General features: G+C 43.3%; 1 protein-coding gene across 1 annotated transcript in view; it reads right to left on the reverse strand.

Moving 5' to 3' along the window:
• The window catches only part of cntn3b (contactin 3b), a gene marked incomplete at both ends in the record, with an annotated part of 270,445 nt that overhangs the window by 45,006 nt on the left and 207,389 nt on the right, over positions 1 to 18,050 (reverse strand). The window contains 4 exons of the mRNA XM_084315768.1: positions 13,266 to 13,353; positions 14,008 to 14,173; positions 14,260 to 14,372; positions 15,096 to 15,282. Of these exons, the coding sequence (XP_084171894.1) occupies positions 13,266 to 13,353; positions 14,008 to 14,173; positions 14,260 to 14,372; positions 15,096 to 15,282 (554 nt within the window). The remainder of the gene's footprint in view (positions 1 to 13,265; positions 13,354 to 14,007; positions 14,174 to 14,259; positions 14,373 to 15,095; positions 15,283 to 18,050) is intronic.

The following is an 18,050-nucleotide window of genomic DNA, read 5'->3' on the forward strand; positions in this document are numbered from 1 at the left end:
TGGGGGTTTTTAAATGGAGGCTTGGTCATGCAACACCGCCAGCTTACGCTCCTTCCGCCGGGGCGGCTGTGTTCAGCTGTCCCCTCTGGCGCCTGTCTCATCCGCAGTCTCCAGGCTAGGGTTAATAGCCTGTTGCCTGGTTTTTCCCCGGTGCGCTGCCTGCTTCCGTTGGTTAACCTTTTTTGTGTGCTTACGGCCATGCTGACTGCCTGTTCTGCAGGGTCAGTGTGCCAGGCGGTGTACTATTGGGGGGACAGGGCCCGCTCGGCTTACGGCCATACCAACCTGAACACGCCCGATCTCGTCCGATCTTGGAAGCTAAGCAGGTTCTGGCCTGGTTAGTACTTGGATGGGATTCCGCCTGGGAATACCAGGTGCAGTAACTGAGGGGCCTTTGTCCGAATACGCTGGCGATGTGGGGGGCGGGGCACTACGTGCCCACCTGGTAGGGTCTTGATGCTGGCATCATGGACTTCTCCGGGCCCCCATTCTAGGGAGTCCAGTCCTTTTGGTGGGTCTGGGTCTTCCTTCGTGCTCCGCTGCTACGGCCTTGCCACGGGGTTGGGGTTGCCCTTGACCCCGTGATTCTGGGGGCAGTAACGAGGTTGTTCCTCCGTTCGTTCCCGGGTGGCATGCGGGTTGTGCGTGTGTGTAGTCGTGGGGTCAAGCCACGGTCTGCTCACCCTGTGCGTTGAGTTGCTTGAGTGCCTCTTCGCACGGTCGGGTCCGTCGCCTTCCCGTGAAGCCCCTAATAGGGGGGATACCCTCCATTAGGGGGGGTCGGGGGGGCTCGGCCCTCCCTGTTCTGATGGTTTTGGGGGGCTGTCAGCGGGGTGTATTTGTCAGCCAGCGGCTCCGCTTGGCCTCCCCTTGTGCAGTAAGGTGATGCCAAGCTGAGCCCCTTAACGAAACAGAACGTTAGGTTATGGCTATAACCAAGTTCTGTTAGTTAGGGGCGACGCTTGGCATCAGACGGCCGCTGCAGCCCTTGACCTCACCTTGTGGTGAAAGCTTGGGAAGGAGGAGAGCAGGTGACCACACACCTGCTTATGAAGGTAAGCTGATGAGGGGTGTGGTCAGACGAATATTGGGATTAAAGGTACATTGTGGTCTTTATTCAGTGCGCGTGCACATATGCGAGATAGTGCAGTAAGGTGATGCCAAGCGTCGCCCCTAACTAACAGAACTTGGTTATAGCCATAACCTAACGTTATGCTACCACCTCCACTACCAGACCATTACTACCAGTTATAGATCCACTTGTGTAGCGCTCGTTGTCAGGGACTGATACACAGTTGAATATGTATCCCCAAGCCCCAAATAATCATAGTTATATAAATATGTCATGAAACTTGAATCTAGGTTTTTCATCAATGTGTCAAGAAAATGTAATAATGAGCTAGTATGTACAGCTACAGTATGTTTAAGTTCAGGAAAAGTCATTTAGATTAATTCAAGGAGGTGGTTAGTGGTTACGCTCAATTATCAACCATCCAACAATCCTTTTAGTGTCTTTATAAAACTAATATGACTTTATTAATTATAATTATTAGTTACACATGTCTTATATGTAAATATTTTTTGATGTGTGTTGGATAGAATCTTACTATTCTGTCCCCCCCAAATCCCAAGACTTGGGAGAACACATTTCTGAAGCCAAAGAGATTGTTCATTATTGTTCTGTGTGTTTTATTTTAACAACGTTCTGTGATATAAAATGTCAGGGTTTTTAAATGTTTATTTTTTTATTTTGTTATGATATAACACATTTATACATTCATATGGCATAACGGTAGCATATATATTCTGATGAGGCAAGGTTTTGCAATACAGGTTTGAGGTTTTACATGCATTATTACACAATTAAATGGCTTAGTCTCCGAAGCTAATCATCAGTTTTTTTTAAACTGGGGATTCTTTCAATCCATCCAAAAAGACCGGCACCAGTGTTTTTGTTTTGAAAATACTGGAAGCAAAAACATTTCTATATTCTCATGGCGACCATTTTGCTCTTATGTCATGCTCAGGTTGTGTGACTATGGTCAATGGTAGCATTAGTTAGCCATGCTAGTGGAGGTTAATAGGGAGCAGGAGCATGATTATTCTAAATATGCTTCCAATCCCCACTGACTTTTCCCCCCTATTCTTTTTCCTTCTTGAACGAAGAGCTAATTGCTAAGACCGCTCTCACTTAACCTCTTAATAATTGGGATTAGTTGGGAGGTAAATTATATAGTAAGTTAAACATGTATGTTTTAGCTGTGGCAGTGAATTGTGATTTATTCTTTAAATGTAGTCATTAGAAAAAACATCATTGCATAATAGTATGAATTAAGATGCTTTTTACAAGTTGCAGAGGACCACTCTGAGTATTACTTAATATTGTATTTTAACAATTTGCATTAGAACTAAAGACCCCCCCCCCCCACCCAGCACACATAATAGCCTATTGTGTCTTGTATTGTATGAACTTAACAAAGAGTTTACAGTGAGAGCTGGTGGTGAAGCTTGTATGGGAGAAAGGAGATCTGGTGCCTCATTTAGAGTTGCTAACAAAAACTAAAATGTTCTGCTTTCAAATATCTCAAAGATTGAACCACTGCTACAAGGTCTTAAATAACAGACTGAAATGAGTCCTTGTTTGTGATGAATCATAGCCTCTTGAAACATGGGGACTATTCCTTCAAAATGTAACGGTTGAGAAACACTTTACTTTGCTCTACAATCTGCTACGGCAAGACTATCTGGATCCCACTGACTAAAATGTCTTGTTTATCATCTATGTGTGAATTCCAGGAGCCGAGCGTCCTGCAGACTTATTGAACACTGCAACCCCTGCATTAGGTTATGTGAGGAAACCACTTTCAACTCGATGAAGTGTTGCAATATCTTAATAAGCATTCATGGGGTAGAAGAATAGTAGGGGAGAACGGGGGACGTTGTCAAACGGGTAGGTTGTCACATTCATTATATTTCACCACCAGAGGATCCTGTCTCCCATACTTTGGTATTTAAATGTCCAGAATTGGGGTCAGAGTTCACCTACATTGTCATATTTGGAGTGAGAAGGTGAGAGGACTTTTTGTGTTTTTCATGTACATTTGTAAATATTCCACTCCTCAGTATTTTTCTTCTAGGCTTTTACACAATTGGTTTATAATGAAACAATTATTACGCTTAAAAAGTGTGAAGGGATAGCTATAGTTTAGATTGTTGTTAGCTAGCTAACTAGTTGTTAGATGGCTGTTAGAAGATATTACCTACCTGGGTTCCATCCTAGAGGCAAATCTTTCCCGTGACAAAATGGCATCCAATGTAATAAAAAAAGTCAACCAACGAACTCGTTTCTTGTACCGGATCTCCTCACTGGTAAACAAGAATACCCTGAAGACTCTAGCAGGAGCACTCATTCAAGGGTACTACGACTATGCTTGCACCTCATGGTACCAAAGCACCTCAAAGGCGCTAAAAACAAAATTACAAACATCTCAAAACAAACTGGTCAGACTACTGCTTGACCTTACTCCTAGAACCCACCTCACCCCTGCCCACTTTGACAACCTAGGATGGCTTAGAGTAGACGACAGAGTACAGCAACTTGCAATGGGCCTGGTCTACAAGATACACTACACGACCAAGGTACCCATGTACATGACTAAATACTTCCCAAAGGTCAGTGAATACCACGATCACAACACCAGAGGGAGCTCCACAAATCATGTTAAACCCAGATTCGGCTCAAACAAGGGACTAAACACGTTTCGCAATTATGCCACATCAATGTGGAACGCCCTACCCAAAGCTGTAAAGGAATGTGAATCACTACCCACTTTCAAAAACACTCTCAAAAAACACCTAAGGGAGACTGCAACTCGAAACTGGCCCCTGTAAATGTCCGAACACAACCCCCTCCAATGTACAGTAAATTACCAAGTATGGTCTTGTCAATAATCCAATGTACAGTGTTGTTTGTACAGTTGTACAGTGTCCCCCACCCACCCCTCCTACCCACCCCCCCCCCCCCCCCCCACCCACCCAACCACCTCCAATGTACAGTCCCCACCCACCCCTCCTACCCAACCCCCCCCACTCCTACCCAACCCCCCCCCCCCCCCACTCCTACCCACCCCCCCCCAACCACCTCCAATGTACAGTCCCACCCCCACCTACCCAATCCAATGTACAGTTTCTACGCCTAATGTATATACTCTTTTCTTTCTGGACTCTTTTTGTATCACAAATACAGTACTGTAATTGCAAATCTGGTATGTCATAAATGTATAGATGTAGCAGTACTGTCTATCTGTATGTCATGAATGTCATATGTTACGATGAATTGGAAATGGGGGACCCTGGTGTAAACAAGACGAAAGTCTTTCTCTGGTCTGCATCCCCTTAACAATTGTATGTATTGAGCTGTACTGCACTGTACCCATTCTGCAATCTGTTAATAAAGTTTTCATTCATTCATTCATTAGCCTTGATGCTATCAAGACATTCCAGTTGGGGTTGGTCGTCACATTTTATTTGGGGTTGGTTGTCACATGTTGTGTAGGCTATTATTGTTAGGCCGATTTATTGTGTTCTTATTTTGTTATATAGGATGGCCTAAAGATGTGTTTCCTGTTTATGTTCATTAAGATGCATTAAGTTATGTATTTGTCAACTTGTCAATGCAATTAAACTTTCAAATTTAGTTCTGCCTTCTTGTCTATTCTCAGTCCTTGCCCCACAATGGTGGAATGAACTACCCACCCCAGTTAGGACAGCCGAAACCCGTCCAATCTTTCGCCGTCGACTAAAGACGCACTTCTTCAATCATTATCTGAAATCTAAATCTTGTCTTCTTTTTTTATATTTTCCCATTACAAGTTCAAGTTTCAAGTTTCAAGTTTCTTTAATAGTTGTCATACAGAAGTACAGAATACTTTTGTACAAAATGCTTCTTACTGTTGCGCTCCAGAGACTGTGCATGACAAGATAAGTATGAAATAAAAACATGGTAAAATTTAGAAGTAAAAAAAGAGGTCACAGTGTTCAGTTTAGACATATGTACAATGTTTGTAGACGTAGTTACCATACAATATACAATACTGTGCAGTGTACTAATATACAATACTATACTATATAGTGCAAGGCACAAATGGACGAGGTGCAGTTTAGGTACAATTCACAGTAGGTGTACGAGTTGTAGTGCAAATCCTTTATCAATAAATATAAAGTGTAAGTGTGTTTGTGTGATCTAAAGTGTGGAGAGTGGGTGCTGCAGTGTGTTGTTTGTTTGAGTGAGTGTGTGCGTGTGGGTGTGTGTGCTGTGTGCATTTGATGGTTGTTGCATAGTGATTATTGTTCGTTTAGCGATTTTTTCTCGTTTAGCAGCCTGATGGCCTGGGGATAGAAGCTCCTTCTGAGTCTTTCTGTGCTCGCCTTAAGACTCCGGTATCGCTTGCCTGACGCCAGCAGTTCAAAGAGGCAGTTGTTCGGGTGGCTCGAGTCCTTAATAATTCTCTTAGCCTTCCCCTTGCACCGCTTGTTGTAAATGTTCTGGAGGGTGGGAAGCCCCCCTCTAATTGTGCGTTCGGCTGAACGTGTCACTCTTTGTAGTCTGCTACGGTCTTGTGCAGTGCTATTCCCAAACCAGGAGGTGATGTTGCCGGTCAGGATGCTCTCTATTGTACATGAGTAGAAGTTCCTAAGGATCTTCTGACTGACTTGGAACTTCCTTAGGCGCCTGAGGAAGTAGAGGCGTTGTCGTGCCTTCTTCACAACACTGTCAATGTGTGTGGTCCATGTCAAGTCCTCGGATATGTGGGCTCCGAGGTACTTGAAACTGTTCACTCTCTCAACCGGTGCCCCGTCGATGCTGAGGGGGCTGTAGTCCTTGACCCCCGACCTCCTGAAGTCCACAATCATCTCTTTTGTTTTGCTGACGTTCAGGGAGAGGCAGTTCTCCTGACACCACTGTGACAGGTTCTCTACCTCTTCCAGGTAGGCCCTTTCGTCGTTGGCAGAGATCAGGCCCACCACTACTGTGTCATCAGCAAATTTGATGATGGTGTTGTTGTTCCGCTGTGCTACGCAGTCATGTGTGTACAGGGAGTAGAGGAGGGGGCTCAGAACACAGCCCTGGGGGGCCCCTATGTTGAGCGTGATGGATGAGGAGGTGCAGTTGCCGGCTCTTACCACCTGGGGTCTGCCCGTCAGGAAGTCCAGGACCCACTGGCACAGGTCATAGTTCAAGCCCAGGTCCCTGAGCTTGGCTATGAGTTTGGAGGGGACTATGGTATTGAATGCTGAGCTGTAGTCGATGAACAGCATTCTCACATAGTTCCCCTGCCTCTTGTCCAGATGTGATGCTGCTGTGTGCAGCACATGGGCTATGGCGTCCTCCGTGGACCTGTTGGGGCGATATGCAAATTGCAGAGGGTCCAGGTTGATGGGGAGGGAGGAACAGATGTAGCCCTTCACTAGCTTCTCAAAGCACTTCATGGCTATGGAGGTGAGGGCTACAGGGCGGTAGTCGTTGAGGCAAGCGGGCGTAGATTTTTTGGGTACAGGGATGATGGTGGACTTCTTCAGACAGGTGGGGATGACGGCCTGTTCCAAGGACAGGTTGAAGATGTCAGTGAATACCGGGGCCAGTTGGTCGGCACAGACTTTTAGGACGCGGCCGGGGATGCCGTCCGGTCCTGCTGCCTTCCTGATATCCACTTTTTTAAAGATCCGTCTCACCTCATGCTCTGTTACCCTGAACACTGAGTCTCCATCAGCAGACCCCCCCCCCCCCATTGCCGTGGTTTGTAGGCTGGTGTTGTTATTCACAGCCTCAAACCTCGCATAGAAGGAGTTGAGATCATTTGCTAAGGAGATGTCACTGTTCAGTTTGAGGGGGGTTCCTTTGTAGTCTGTCATTGTTCTGAGGCCCTGCCACATGCCTCTAGAGTCAGCCTGTTCAAACTGAAGTTCAACTTTACAAGTTGTAAAACACATGGTGACAACCAACCCCATAGTGTGTGACAACCATCCCCATGATGGGGTTGGTTGTCACAATGTGTCAGAGTGTCTTTGATAGGTGATTAACTCTTTGTTACAATACGTTGGAAAATGAGAGGGATACACATTTCAAGCCAACATCTTAAGCTTCAATTTAATGTAGGAATGACTATTGAAAGATATTTTGATTATGAGCCATTCACACTAGAGTAAAAAGTGTGACAACTTCCCCCGTTCTCCCCTACTACAAAAACACAGCACATAGGCTGTATCATAAGTCCATCGGCCTCTTAGAAATAATGCCAAACTATCGATTTGATTTGGCTGAGTGAGTGTTTAACCGAGGATGTTGAGCATGAAAGCTGCAGTAGGGAGCGCCTTGGTGTCTCACCAGGTTAAAGGGTACAGTAAGTTAAAAACGTAGTCCTATTCCTTACTAATCAATGGTGTTGTTGATCGGTAAAGTCCAAAGCTTTTCTTCCATACTGGATACCCACAGCTCGGGCTAGTTAGCTAAAAAACAAATAAAAGGTCAACAGGGTCACGCTCCAGTCCGTACAATTCCTGAAATAAGACACCTACTGCAGACACCTACTGCACAATGCATCCAGTTTATTTCATGGCTTGTGGAGGCTGGTGTGTGGCCCTGTTGATCTTGCATTAGTTTTGTAGCTAACTAGCTGGTGCTGTGAGTTATGAGTATGGAAAAACAGCATTGATAGTGCTGAGAATAAAAGTACTCTCCTGATAGCATCATTGGTAAGTAGGAAATAGGCTCAAGGGTCCAAAATTACTTATATAAACGTACACTTTAACGCAAAAAACAAGATATCTCATTTCTAAAAGCCAACGCTTGAGCGCCATACATGAGATATCTAGTTTTTTTTACGTTTTTATTATTTTTTATTATTATGATTCTAAACAGTCCCGCGGACCTTCCTAGCACCTCTGATTAAGTTATAATTGAAATGACGATCGAATCCCGACATGTGGCAGTATCGCCTACCTTTTGAACTGGCCTAGTTTAGTGTGGGGCCACTTTAGCGTGGGGAGTGTCTTGAGAGCGAGGAGCAGTAAGCTATAGCGGTCGCGACTTGTGGAGACAAAGAAGAGGACAACACGATCACAGTTGTAACGATCCCAGCGTCAGAAAACGACCCCCGCCCCCCCCCTGGCTTTCCGAATACTGAAACATTCCATATAGTCGTGTATACCTTTGACCTGGAAATAATATAGGTTTCAGGCGAGCAGCCGGCACGAAAATACGCATGCTGCACAAAACACGTCCTAACTCGCTTTCCAGAAAAACGAAACTAGATTACTTTGAAACGGGACGATTTTTAGCATGGGATAGCAAACGAACGAAGGCATGTAGAAATAACGTTTTTTCCCCCTGTTGGAGTATAAATAGTGCCTGTCACATGAGCCATACTATTGTCTCCATAGCTATAATATAGAATATACGATGGGTCTGCAAACATCGTGAAAATGGTCAAGATGAGTAAAGATGGGAAAACAGCATGGCAGTCAAAGGGTTAAAGCGCATACCGTGTAATTCCAATGTCATATGCACTGTATGAATCCAGTCTGAGACCATCATTGCATGTCACCCCACTTGTTTCCTGTCATTCAGTGTCATATCAATGAAAGTGGAAATCCTCTAAATAAATATATACATTTGTAAAATAAATAATAATATTAATATATAAACATACACACACATAGATACTGTATATACATTTATGCAAGCTACAGTGGAAAGGGAACAGAGAGAGACCAGGCAATTTGTTGGAATAAACATTTTTATTAAGTTACAGTTTTAGAAAATTCAACACAAAATGCACAAAACAATTATCCACATGCACAATTTTAGTATACAAGACAAAACAGTTACTTTTCAATATGAAAATGTCGTTCTACAGGTCAGTATCTCACGGAGATCATTGATTAATACACCAGTATTAAGGTTGAGGACCACATCATATAAAAGCAATAGGTTGTCTTTGCTGGCCATGATTAAAAAATATACGCAAGCTATTTACATTTGGACCAAGTACACTCTTTTCCAGCAATAACTACAGCATCCATCTTATAAACCAACAAAGTAGACTTTGTGGATGTAAATAGACTTGTGTGTGTTGAGATAAATTAATCCTCTTTTTTTCCATTTTTTTAATACTTAGATTGTACTTAGTGCTAAAGCAGAGGGCCAGAAAATGATAAGCGTTTGTCTTATGTCATCATGTGCATGGATAACAGGGAACATGTACTCAAACTAGAACAGTGGAAATAACAAAATAGCTTTTAAAAACTGCCACAGAATTAAGCACTGTTAACTCGTTACTTACGCATTATGAGCTGGCAAATTCAGTGATGAGGTTACCTTATTTGGATATCACACGCACGGAAAACAATGAATGTTACAACATTGGCATCAACTGGTTTATTACAATATACGTGTTTCTAAAGTAGTCATCTGCTTGAGAAACAAGCAAACAAACAATGTTGGCTGTATTTATAGCCTATTATGGTATCTCTCACGGGGGAAAACAAAAATACATCGATCAAAGGAACATCCCGAGAGTGGTCGTGTTTAAGATTTAACCTTTAACGATGAAGCAAAGATTCTAGGTCATCGTCTACACTAGGCAATTCTTGTTCTCTACTGGGTATCTGTTTAAAAGTAGCAATGGAGTAATAATAGTCAGCCTTCTGACGTATATTAAACAAATGGTATAACTGGCTTTGTTTCTGATTGGGACTGAAAACTGTAAAACTGGGGAAGGGAGGAGGGGGCATACCTGTAACACACAACAAAACGCACACAAAACGAAAATGTGGCCATCAGTCAATCAAGCAGCTGAATTGTGACAGCTGCAATAATGGTCCGGGAAAATCAATATCCCATTGACTGGTCTGCAGGAGTCTAATCAAGGAGCTTCATGAGCCCCGGCCCGAGCAGGAGCAGATAGGATGCTCTGATTGCGTCGGCTGTTTGGACTCGTCGCTGCCGCCGCGGGGGCCCGCACACCTGCTCTGATGGCTAAGCAGGGACATCCAGTCACCTTGCATCACGTCGCTGTGCTTTCATTCGACTTTGGATGGGGGGGCTGTGCCTAGGCAGATGATGACGGCTTCTAACCTAATCACCATAAACAGCCCTGTGTTCGGAGAAGGCATGGCTGACGTGTAGCGGTACGGTCGGGCCGTTTACCCCCCCAGGTATGATGAAACATCGTCATGACCCGATTACCACATCAGGACCCCCCTCCCCAACCTATAAGATAATACGACATGTCTAACACAGACATGTGCATCCTCCTCTACAGTACAGTAAGAGTACTGGAAGTGGTTCTCAACATGCCCCCCCCCCTCCTTGAGGAGATTCCAGGGGGTACCCCCCCCCCCCCCCCCCTCCCCCCCAGAGAAATGGGGAATAATTGAATATCTCTACTTCATTCACTAGATGTTTGGCCAGTGAGAGAATCTACTATAAGAGTGACTACTCTAATCATTGGTTTTACTCTCTCAGATACTATCTCCCCACTTACAATATAGACAGTTGTGGAATTCTGGATGAAGTCATACAGTGATGGGGAGTAGTTAACTACATGTCGTGCAATTACTAGTTTAACTACATTTTGCAGTAGTTGGGTGGTAGTTTAACTACCTTAGATTTTTCAGTAGTTAACAACAAATAGTTAATTACGAAATTACATTTTTCCACAGAAATTTAGGATTTTCCTGATTCCAGCTCAACAACTGCTCACTGTCCCCTTCTTAAAACACACCCTTGGGCTGCGTACGTGAGGTCCCGCCTGTCCTGGTCCATAATCAAACACACGTGTTGCTCCGTGTAACTAGGAGATTCCACACATCGATTGTGATTTTCCGTAATTCAAAGTACTTTTAGTTTGACAAACAAAATAATTAGCTTGATCATTTGTAAAAATAATTCAGTGTGAAGAAGGTCGTTTGGTAAACTACAGTTTTAGAGTCGTTCCCTTATTACACTTATTTTCTCAGGTCTCCCTGAAACAGATTTTAATCTAAAGCTGCTTGATTGGGGTCGACGTGGGGTCAACGTGAGGGTCCTTGACATGAAAAAGGTTGAGAGCCACTGGAGTAGAGTATAGTATTATGTCCAAAGGTGAACAGGGACAAACCGACCTTTCACTCTCATTTCCAGTCAGAGCCCTCGGCATCATTTATTCAGATGCCTTAATAGCCCTGGCCTAAATTATGCTGCGGATTGATTTATTATGCCAGACCATAAATACACGGACCAAAACTCTCACATTGTATTTAAATGCACAATAGCAGCTTGCCTAAAGCTTCCACTCCTTTTGGTTCTTGGGTGTGCCGGTATCCCGTCGTTAAGAAAATGTAATCAATACACTCCGTTCCATCAACGGCTCTGCGTTCTGCCACTTAGCGCACACATCTCTCGTCCTTTCTCGAGAACCAAGAAAAAAAAATACGACCCACGTGAAACCACTGAATCCATCTCGTGAGCCACGTCAACATAAAATAAAACAAACCAAAATGTGAGTTCCAGTGAAGGCACTAGTATCCTGTAGTCCTTTGTGCACTGGGGGCGACCGATTTGAGCGCAGTCGACAATGGCGTATATAGGCTATATAGATGATGTTGTTGTGATATGGATATAAATATCTAGAACAGTGGGTTTTTTCTAGGTTGTAGAGGAGATACAGGACACATGGGATTTACATGACATAGTAACATCACACTGCCCCCCCCCCCCCCCCCCTGCTCTCTCTGAAAACATTTTCTCTGGACGCAGAATGCATGGTGTGTGATATGCATTCATTATTTAGAGCGTGAGATAGAGAACTAGCTTGGCTGCCAGGATCCATCAGCGTACTGTAGAGAGAGGCTACCACTCAGGACGCAGCAGCTCAGTTAACCCTTGTGTGGCAGCAGCGCTTTTGTTACTTGCCCAGTGTTTGGTGGATCCACAATATTATTATAATTTGTTTTAAACAATAAAGCCATAACAATTCATGTAAAAAATACTTAACAGATGTTAACTAAATTCCAATTGTGTGATGAAACAAGGTGGAGGCAGACAGTGAAGTTACACAGTGAACCTTTTTGTAAAGATTTGACCATATTTACTTGTTTTCCCCTACTATTTCCAAACTTACCACATATGTAATATATATGTGTAGGGGGAGAGGTGCACAGCGAGCGCTCAATGAAAATGAGCCAAGGCCAATGAGTCTCACGTTGTATCATTTCTCTTTTAGTAAACATTGAAAACGGGTCCCACAGATCCGAACACCACACAAGGGTTAAGAGGCCTAATGCTATTTAAATGTGCAGAGTTGGGTTTTGAGGCACAGGTGATCAGTCTCCAGCCCTGGTCCCTTTTGATAAAGCCAGCTAACAACACATTACCAAGCATGCAAATGAACGTTTTTTTGTTTTCCTTTTCTCTTTTTTTTGTCAGCAGTTGAAAAAATCTCAAAAGATATTCGATAGCTCAACTTTGCATCTGGCAAAGGAAATTGTTAAAGGAGATATTGTATGAATGATTAACTTTTTTACCAATGCGTTTTACAGATGAAAAACATTTTTGACCCCTTGAAAAACAATCCACCGCATAAGACAGATATTACTGCCGTATTTGTATTTCTCTTTTGAGAGTACAACCTTGAGAAGATCATACATCCTTCTTTAATATATCTCTATCCTGCAAAACATTAAAACATTTCAATACGGGGTATTAGATGACCAACACACAAAAATCATTATACACCTGCCAAAATTAGATATTATAAATACATGAAGTAAATGTCTTTGTCACCTACTTTGGTATGCATTATGGAAAATGGACTTAAGGCATTAGTTTCTTTTAAGGATCAGCATCAAATGTAGCTTGTGTAGACATCATAACTTCCACACGGAAGTATATCCAAGGACCAAACAAACAGCAAAGAAATGTAATTAAAATAACGAGAGCAGTGGCGGCACTTATGACAAAAAAAAAAAAAAAAAAAAAAAAACATCATGCACACAAACCATCCCGTCTTTATCCGACCGTCCTTGAAAGTAGTCCCCAACGGGGTCCTTCATAGTCCGGTTGTGTCTTTTCCAGTCCTGTCCAGTCCATGCCTGGGCCTGCTGCCAGTCCAGCGGAGGGGGGGTGAACAGAGGAGAGAGAGAGAGAGAGAGAGAGAGAGAGATAGAGAGAGATAGAGAGAGAGAGAGAGGAGGGAGCCGCTCGGAAAGCTCCCATCAGACCTCACCTGAAGCGGCTGAGCAGCGAGGTGACGAGGAGCGCGGAGAGGAGCGGCGGGCAGAGACGACTGGCTCCCGAGCCGCGTGCCCCCATGCCTGCAAGCAAAGACCAGCAGAGCAGCTCTTCAAGAACCCACCAAAAAAAAGTAAACTCTACACGTATCAAAAGGGGAGGGGGTTCTGCATTTGCCAAGCCATCCACTCAGTTTTATGACAAGTCATCGTAAATCAAAAGGCAACTGTGAATTACTAAAGTTCTTTCCATATCTCCATTATTAATGGTTTTCGCAACAGGAGAGGCCATTAAAAAGTGTGGCGAAGGAGATAAGGTTTGTATCACATCAAAGAGGCGGATCTCTCTCACAGAGCCGCCTCACGACTCCGCGCGGCAGGGGGGTGGGAGTGGCGGACTATTTTATATGCTACGGCGCCGCGCGGCCAGTCAACAAGGAATAAAAAAAACCCGGTGGCAGAGATGGATGACACGCATACATTGCATTTGTAAAAAGGTTGCTTTCCCCCGCAACCCCCCTGAAAGAAGTCTATTACACATGGTTGAAAAGGGATGCCAAATTAAATGTGCTATTCGGGTTATTGAATTATCACTAAAGCTTTGTCAACGGTCCACCGGGGAGAGGCTACTGAGGGAGAGAGAGAGAGAGAGAGAGAGAGAGAGAGAGAGAGAGAGAGAGAGAGAGAGAGAGAGAGAGAGAGAGAGAGAGAGAGAGAGAGGGGAAGAAGGGCACTCACTTAATTTATGGATGTGGATAGGTTCACTGGCGGCCCCCTCGCCGCCCTCGCTCACGGCCTTGATCTGGATCAGGTAGTTGTCGCCGGGGGACAGACTGAGCTCCGCGGTGGTTTTGTTGGTGAGCATGGCGTTGACGTCGTTGTAACGGTGTCTCTTCAGAAGCACCTGTAAACAGAGGATGCAGATGATCTGATAAAACTATTTTAAAATAAAAAACTACTGATAAATAGCTCTTTTTTTATGTGACGTACCAAATATCCGATGACCGCCGACTCTGTCTCCATGGCTACCACGGGATCCCAGTGTAGGTTGAGTATGGAGCCTATCATGGTCCATTCCACGTTGAGGGGAGGCTGAGCTGGCGCTAACAAGAGAGAGCCAGAGTTAAGGCACACTGTACTATAACACAAGACACATATTTCACAATTACAGGGCAGTGGTAACTCTTTATCATAGTGAAACACGTGCATTTATCACAGACGGTTTTTCCTGTCATTACTCTTTTCCATGTTCATCCATTGGTGCAAAGTGACCACAAATTGTGTGAGTTTGCAAATTGGCAGTCTGTGAACGCGCTGGTACCAATTTAAACCGACGGACGCAGACAAGCAGTTTACAGTGAGATCCCAACTGTATCAAGCTAATTGGCTACACCCCACACAGTGAGAATAATTGGAAATGTTTCCCTGGTACCAGAGCCCCCTTCATTTACATACTATCCAGAGGGGTTATAAGTGTGGCTTACAATCACTAGGGTTTGGTACCGAACTCTGCACTTTTAAGGGTACCGACTGAATTACATCGGTACTACCTTTGCATGTTTCGTTTAAGAGTGTAATATACTAAAGAGGGAGCCTTTTCCACAAATATATACAGTATATATTACTGTTCTAATCTCTTGGGTCTTTGGAAAGACCAGACGAGGTCAGAGGAGTTTGATAATATTTATTGAGGATGGCCAGATAATGTTGATATTTAAACATTCAAAAAAGGGTGTCACGTCATGCTTTGCAAACACATTCAATTTGAAAATAAAAACAATATATAAAAGAAAAAGGATGTCAACGGCCCCTGGACATGAACTCACGTGGTTTCTTAGTGGTGATGTTGATAGGTGTAGACTGGGGACCAGTGCCGGCTGTGTTGAAAGCAGCCACAACAAGGTAATATGGCGTGTTCGCTTTCAGCCCGGTGACATTAACCAGCGTGTAGTTTCCTGATATCCTCACTTTGCCAACGGTGTCAGGCTTGGTGTCGTCTTCCCAGTACACCACCTATTAGCCACCAACCAGGCGAAAACAGTCAGATCCCAACCAAAGTGTGTTTTCGAAAAACAAATATAAGAGATCCATTTCTTCTGATCATTAGAATGCATAATCTGTCGCACAATCAGAAATTATATTTGTATTGAAAGTGGGGAAAGTGGGTATGTGTGTGTTGTGTGTGTGTGTGTGTGTGTGTGTGTGTGTGTGTGTGTGTGTGTGTGTGTGTGTGTGGGTTCTAAATAATGGATTTTTCAATATTCCGTTTTTCAATTGCTGATGCACTTCCTCTCAACCCCATCCTATTCATATAAACATGGTCATTAGTACATCAACCAATCCCTGAATAGAAAGGCGATATCTATTACCGTAATTCCTCAAATATAAGACGGTCTTCTATTTACCTCAGCTGCAAAGAGCACCATGCCTTTTTTAGAGAGAGGATTATATAAGAGGCAGGCCTTAATTTCTAAAAATGACACTCATGGACATAATCCCTTCATTTTCAGACTTTTATTGCATTATTATTATTATTATTATTATTATTATTATTATTATTATTATTATTATTTTTTTTTTTTTTTTATTATTATTTTTTTTAATACGTACATTGTCTGTCTACATTTATTTAGACTAGCATTGGTATTTAAATATTGAGTAATTGTGGGATTAACGTAATTCACACACTGAAGTTGGAACTGTCTATACTAGGTTGTGGGGTCCGGGGACGGTTTAGCGTGTGGTACCTTCTCGACTTCCTCAGTTGAATCGAGTTGTTTACATGCAGTAGCTTTAGCTACTAACGTTATCATAGCATCATGGTCTGTAATGTGTCAACTGGACAACGCCAGCCTCGTCTGCCAATGCCATAATGATAGCGAACGTTAACGTTTGCAAACGAAGTCAACGTCATCCAGCTGACACCACAGATCTACCATATTTTGACGTTAGCTAGCGGCTAGCCCTAAAGCTAACCAGAGGGAAACGTTAATGTACGGTAGTCAGTGTAGCGGGAGGCAGCACTTGATTTCCATTGGCAAGAGTTAATCTCATTCTATATCACGGCACGAAAAATAAAATAAAAACTTTTTTTGCGACCTTATATTAGAGACAGGCCTGTGTTTGTCTAAATGCATCAACGCCCCCCCCCCCCCCCCCCCATTATAAGAGGCCCCTCCTTTATCGGAGGTCCCTCCTCTATTTGAGGATTTACGGTATTCCATCGTACAAAACCACGTTCAGTTCTTCGTTTCAGCAAATACTGAGACTGAAGTGCATATTACGGCAAAAATATACCTTTAAAATAATGTCATAAATCCAGTAACTGCACTTCGACGAAACTCCCTCCTAAAGCGAGGAGGGGAAAGGTGTACTCTCTAAAACGAGGAGGAAAGTGTACTCTCTAAAACGAGGAGGAAAGGTGTACTCTCTAAAACGAGGAGGAAAGTGTACTCTCTAAAACGAGGAGGAAAGTGTACTCTCTAAAACGAGGAGGAAAGTGTACTCTCTAAAATTAGGAGGAAAGGTGTACTCTCTAAAACGAGGAGGAAAGTGTACTCTCTAAAACGAGGAGGAAAGTGTACTCTCTAAAATTAGGAGGAAAGGTGTACTCTCTAAAACGAGGAGGAAAGTGTACTCTCTAAAACGAGGAGGAAAGTGTACTCTCTAAAACGAGGAGGAAAGTGTACTCTCTAAAACGAGGAGGAAAGTGTACTCTCTAAAACGAGGAGGAAAGTGTACTCTCTAAAATTAGGGGGAAAGGTGTACTCTCTAAAACGAGGAGAAAAGTGTACTCTCTAAAACGAGGAGGAAAGTGTACTCTCTAAAACGAGGAGGAAAGTGTACTCTCTAAAACGAGGAGGGGAAAGGTGTACTCTCTAAAACGAGGAGGTAAGTGTACTCTCTAAGACGAGGAGGGGAAAGGTGTACTCTCTAAAACAAGATACAGATTGCATTCCTCCAGGGTGTTAACTTCCAATTAAGAGTGCAGGTAAAGAGATATTTGAGGAAGCAAATCCAGTAATCCAAGTGCTAGCTTTGGGTCATATTCAATATGCATGGTGTCTGGTATCAAGTGACACAAGAGTTGAGACAATAAATAATTAAAGATAAACGGGGAGCATTGCCCAGAGGACACACTGTAGCTACTACTCCTTACTATTCCAGTGTACTCATCGCCATGTAGCTGCAGCGGCACCTTATCTCAGATTATCAATTAAGACAGTGTCATGCTAATGAGGGAATACTGTGCACTTTTGTGCAGGGCAACGACATTCCTTTCAATATCATCTTATGCAGAATTCAATTATTACCTTTTTATACCATAGCTTGGGTGAATACTCAAATCTAATTGGCTGGAGGGGGTGTTATTAATTTCAGATATACTGTACTGCATGGCTGGAGCCTGTACACTGGCGACCATGACCCTCTCGCATCAGCTGTTCAGTTCAGCCGGTCTAGCTACAGTAGCTACCTAACGTTAAGGCGGCAGCTGATGTACTTGCGTGGTGAACTTTCACTGCAGTGATTTAATTTATAAATGTAAAACCAAATCTTATGGAGATTTAATGATTAAAAAGTATTACTTTATATTCCATTTGTATTCAAACTGTGGCATCTACTATATAACAACAACATCTTGATTTTTACTACTTGATTCGTGAGCGACCTACAGATGCATACTGACGATTGCCTATTGAGATGCAGCATGTTAAATCCACTTTAGAATTCTGTTTGCAGAAATGAGCCCTATTCTACCAGGACAATATGGCCAGTGCCAT

The sequence above is a fragment of the Notolepis coatsorum genome (assembly GCF_963971535.1).
Source record: "Notolepis coatsorum genome assembly, chromosome: 6".
Lineage (NCBI taxonomy): Eukaryota > Metazoa > Chordata > Actinopteri > Aulopiformes > Paralepididae > Notolepis > Notolepis coatsorum.